General features: G+C 36.3%; 1 protein-coding gene across 1 annotated transcript; it reads right to left on the bottom strand.

Moving 5' to 3' along the window:
* Window positions 1–2,560: 2,560 nt before the first annotated feature.
* LOC149239086 (laccase-10-like) lies at window positions 2,561–4,322 on the bottom strand. Its single transcript, XM_089369745.1, has 3 exons — window positions 4,154–4,322; window positions 3,055–4,023; window positions 2,561–2,922 (listed from the first exon to the last, which is right to left on the bottom strand). The coding sequence occupies exons 1-3, from the start codon at window positions 4,320–4,322 to the stop codon at window positions 2,792–2,794; spliced, it is 1,269 nt and encodes a 422-aa protein (XP_089225871.1). The 3' UTR covers window positions 2,561–2,791.
* Window positions 4,323–5,042: the final 720 nt, after the last annotated feature.

Below are 5,042 nucleotides of genomic sequence, written 5' to 3'. Positions count from 1 at the left end.
AAGATTGAATGTAAGAGTATGAAAGTTTATTTTTCGATATTCTATATGAAATGATAAACAAATACATAGGTTTTTAGTTGATCAAAGCTTTTTATTTATGTTTTGGTACGTTACATGAAGTATGCCATATGTCACCAATTTATGGAAACTAAAAAATACATTGATAAAAGAGAGTTTATGCCATGATAATGAAAGCTTCAAAATACCATAACATATACTCATATTTGTAGTTTTTAAGATTCACTACTATTTATGGTCAGTAGTAGAGATTAAAACGAAATTCAAATTATGACTTGTTTATTTTATTTCATGATCAACATGGGAACGAAGGCAAAGAAATGTATTCAAATTATAAGGCGATTTAGAAAATGTAGAGTTTTGGACTATGTTTGTTTTTTATTAAGCTTTTTCTATGTATAAAGGAATGTGTAGTAGGTGTCTCAAAATCTCATAAATAATATTATTATCAATTATTTTTGGAACACTACATTTATTTATTTTTAGTAGGAAATAAGCATTATATAATAAATAAATCATTCATGCTACACATAGATACTAGTCATTAAAGAATTGGCCCATTGTATTTTTGTATATGCTATTGATTGAACTCAAAGTGCCAAAACATTTGGAAGGATGACAAATTACTAAAGAGATAATCGAATCCGCGAATCCATCATGACACTAGTATAGGATGAGCACTTAATTATGGAGTTTCATCTTGAAGTATGGTGTACAAGCTCCATAATGTGTCTATAGTTGTTTTATTTTTATTTATGTCAATAGAAGTGATCATGCCTAAAACGGTCATGTATTATTATTAATGATGTGTTCTTATGATTATTACAAGGAGGGAGGAATAGTACAATTTCTTTGATCTCTTAATAATGTCTTCCTTGGGTTTGTAATTTAGAGATGACAATGATGGGTCCTTATGTAACTTATGAAATATGTGTGTAGTCCTCCTCCAATTTTCCTTACCTTGATTTATTTAGTGGGTTGTAATGAATGTAGCTTAATAGTTAGGCAAGTGCTTTTTATAGAATCCGTTGTAGATAATTTCATGATGGTTTTGCTATACTTGTAAAATTGAGGGGATTTTTTGGAGTATAGTGACTCAGTATCTCAACTCTAATTCAAAAAGAGGAATACAACCTAGAGGTTGGTCAAATTGTAATATAGTAGCTTGGGACTAAAAAATTCTATGCGCACAATAATTTCTAGAAGTTCATATTGTGCTTTCGTTTTAGCGATGTAAAACCTTAAGATATTTTCCAAAGTTGAAATTTGAATGATTTTTCTCAAAAAATGCCCCCATAAATGGAACTTACCATTGTTATCATTTCTTGCTAAGTAGACATATGATCCCTACTTCTTCTCTTATGTACCAATGATATTGTATTTCAATTTATTCTTCTTAGCTACACTTGGCCAAAAATCCCAAACTTAATGTATTATTTTTCGAAATATATATTTATACTAGGAGGAGTTGTTCTATCATTAGATTGGAAATATAGTACATTCTATTTAGAACTAAAAGATCAAGTTTGCTTTCAAAAAGTGGAAAGTGATTGGACTACTTATGCACTTACATTAGGTGGATTGAACAAAAAGCTATGTCTATGAGCAATAAAAAAAAAATGGTTATGGGTTGTGGTATTCACAATTTGTAATGGTTATCTAGTTTGAGATGAATGACTTAGCACAAATAGTGTTGCAATAATGACACAAAATATATGAAAATAAATGGATAATGATGTGGATATCATCCACCTACTAGCAAAGGGATTTCTATTATTGGAGCCTTAAGCATTGGGGCATACCATTAATCACATTTCTTCCCATTCCAATGACCAATGTGCAACACTTATTCATCTTGGTGGTGGTTAGATTGTTTTTGCCTCCATAGAATGTTATGGTGACGAGAATGAGCCTTTCTATGAACCTTGCATTACATGGTTTGGTGGCTTCTCTTGGGGATCTAGTTGTGCCTCTCCCCAAAATTCTTTAAAGGGTACTAGCACAATGGAAGGGCATTTTCCTTACAATTTTCCATACCATAATATAGCATACATGATTATATTATAGAGACATGTTTTATATTTTTTGTGGGGATACACCAAGGTTGAGACAATATAAAAAACAATAAAATTATTTTTTTGGTCTCAATTTTAGACTATTTGGACATTTATTATGTCAAACCATCCACTATATCTTCTTAACCCCGCCTCTATGCGGGAGTGAATTATGGAAAGCATTGTGAATTTTTGTGGTTTATAAGTCTTAGTGAAAACTAGAGAAAATGTGAAATGTGGAATAATATAATTCACACTTTGTATATTTGTAGAAGCACTTAACAATCACAGGGAAAAAATTCTAAACACATTGAAATGTGATTAAATGTTGAATCCAATCGCTCTAGAAACCACTAGATTACGCAACAAAGAAGTCAAAACATTTTTATTAGAAATGTGTATTAAGCACTCATGTGCTCTATAATTTAATGGAACCATTGCATTTTCATTCAGGTCCCTTTTTGAATTCCCTATGAGTACAACATTTCTAGGTATGCATTGGTTGAAGAGGTTGCTTTTTGTTGCTAACTCTTCTTCATAAGGTTGACATTCTATTTAATGTCTCCACCACTTGGGAAAAAAGGAAAAGAAAATTGGCACAAACAAAACTGAAACATCGAGGAGACCCAAAATAAAATCAAGAAATAACGTGGGAGTGGTGGTGGGGGGGCAGTCGTGACAAAGGAAGGAAGGAGAACAACAAGGGGGGAGGAAGGAGATCAACAAGGGGGAAGGTCAGAGGGGGGAGGTGGGAGAGATTGAAGGGGACCTTTTCCGTCCTTCACGACCCATGCCATTTTTAGTCCCCACGATGTGTGAATTTCCAAGTGGCAATGCATGAACCACACACCTACATAGAAATAGACGACATTAATAATAGAATTATTTGAAGTAGATTTCATGATATGGACAATACTGAAATTTCAATGTAACTAAACGTTGAATGTTATATAAGATGAGATTGGATTGAGATATGTAATACCTGGATTGTCTGCGCGGAATCTGAGAGCTGCCCAGCCTCCTTTTGGGACTCCGATAGTGTTTCTTTCAACAGGGTCAATAAGGTTAAATTTGGGTGCATCGGTTGATTCATTGTAGTTTCCAACGCCTTGGCCCACCACGAAGAAATTGAAACCATGGAGATGGACAGGGTGGCTATCTGTGCTGAAAATGCTGGTGTCTTGAAGAATCAATTCAACTGTTGCGTTGAAGGGAAGGACTTTGACTCTGGTCCCATTCACAGCCGCAGTATTATTGGGTGGAGTGCCTGTGTAATTGAATGGGAATGGAGGATTGTCTGGAAAATTGGTCTTATAGATTCCTTTCATATGCTTGAAATAGTGGGATTGAAGAAGAGCAGTGCTTGGGAGAACAAAAGAAATGTTGTTGACAGAGGCGGTGAATCTCGTGTTGTTGGGTGCTTGACATGTGGCGTTCCCCATCCCTGTGGGACAAGGATTAAGTCCTAGGCCCACTGTAAAGAAAAACTTCTTATCCACCGTTTGAGGAACCAATGCTGGGAATTGTGAAGTAGCCAAGCTTCTAAGTTTTGCACTAAAGTTCGCGGCAAAGGCTGTATCATTGAGGGATGGGAGTTTTGGCATCATAATGGCGGAAGAGTTGTTGGAGTTGGAAATATTGTAGCTCATAATTCCTGCAACGGTGGAGTTATCAAATGTTCCACCCCCTGTAACAAATGGGCGAGCTGCTATGAAAAACTGTTGAACTGCGCCAACATTAGTAGAAGCATTGGCCGTGAATAATACATTGGTGGTCTGGCCTGGTGTTATAACAAGAGCGTCTGTCTGGAAAGGCTTCACATAAACGGCATCGACCTCCACCACAGTCAAACTATGATTTGCAATGGCAACAAAGAGTTCATCATTGAGTGCAGCGTTGACTATACGGAGAAGATATGTCTTCCCAGGATTCACATTTAGAATGAATGTATCTGTGTAACATAATTGACATGGTGAGATTAGTCAAATATGTGCATGAGCCTCCATAGTTTTCTCTCTAAACACATAAAGATAGATTATGGTTACCATTGATTTGTTGAAATACAAATATAATATAATTACCGTTAATGGAAGAACAGTTGTAAAGTGGGCCAGGAAGTCCATTTATAGTATAGGCATCTGACACATTTGGACCACCTCCTGTTTGGAGAGCCTGCTGGATAACTTTCTCCGTATCTGCATTCCACCATTCTCCTGCAAGGTGAAGGCCAAAAAAGTATGAGATTGGCATACAATTACTGCAAGGTCCAGTAAATAAAATGAATTACTATAAAATTAAACTTACCCAAAATGATGGGGACTTCCTTGTAGGGCTTGGTAAATGGATAGGGAACGCGGTGCTTAGGATAGATAATGAAGGCTCCATATACACTCGCTCTTAACCAAGAAATGTGTGCGTGCCACCATAGAGTTCCTCTCTGCCCTACGATGGTGAAATTATAAACGTAACTCATTCCGGTTTGAAGTGGACATTGAGTGATATAACCAGGACCGTCCGCCCATCCGGATCTCAGCTGTCGAATGCCATGCCTGCAGAAAAACAATGTTGTGTTCAATTAATCAACCAATCCACCAGGTGGCATTGCTGCATGCAGCCTAAGACACACAAAGTATTAGAGTCGAGTATTTTATGAATGAGTATAATTACCAGTGAATAGTGACGTTGTCCTTCACGTGGTTTACAAGTTTTATAATTACCCGATCTCCCTCACGAGCAACAACTGTAGGTCCTGGATACTTTCCATTCACTGTAATCAAAGGTTTCGTGCGGCAAAGACGTGTCACATTGCTTAGCCTCACCTGCAATGTAATACATTCATAATAATCAAGTCATCAATTTCAACTACGCAACATGACAAGTAAGCAAAATAATTTGGTACTTACGTTGAACTTGTAATGCCTGGTTGTCTGCGCATGCTTTCCTGCTACTATATCCGGGTACTGAATCATA

Source organism: Pinus tabuliformis, chromosome 8 (assembly GCF_031772625.1).
Source record: "Pinus tabuliformis cultivar Carrire ecotype Pingquan chromosome 8, CPIR1, whole genome shotgun sequence".
Taxonomy (NCBI): domain Eukaryota; kingdom Viridiplantae; phylum Streptophyta; class Pinopsida; order Pinales; family Pinaceae; genus Pinus; species Pinus tabuliformis.
This window is presented reverse-complemented; position numbering and strand designations above follow the sequence as displayed.

Coding starts and splice junctions, on each gene's coding strand:
- LOC149239086 (XM_089369745.1), bottom strand. CDS start 4,322: ATGCCAATCTCATACTTTTTTGGCCTTCACCTTGCAGGAGAATGGTGG. Junction 4,024..4,153: donor CAACTGTTCTTCCATTAACG/GTAATTATATTA, acceptor TATGTTACACAG/ATACATTCATTCTAAATGTG. Junction 2,923..3,054: donor ATTCCGCGCAGACAATCCAG/GTATTACATATC, acceptor ATTTCTATGTAG/GTGTGTGGTTCATGCATTGC.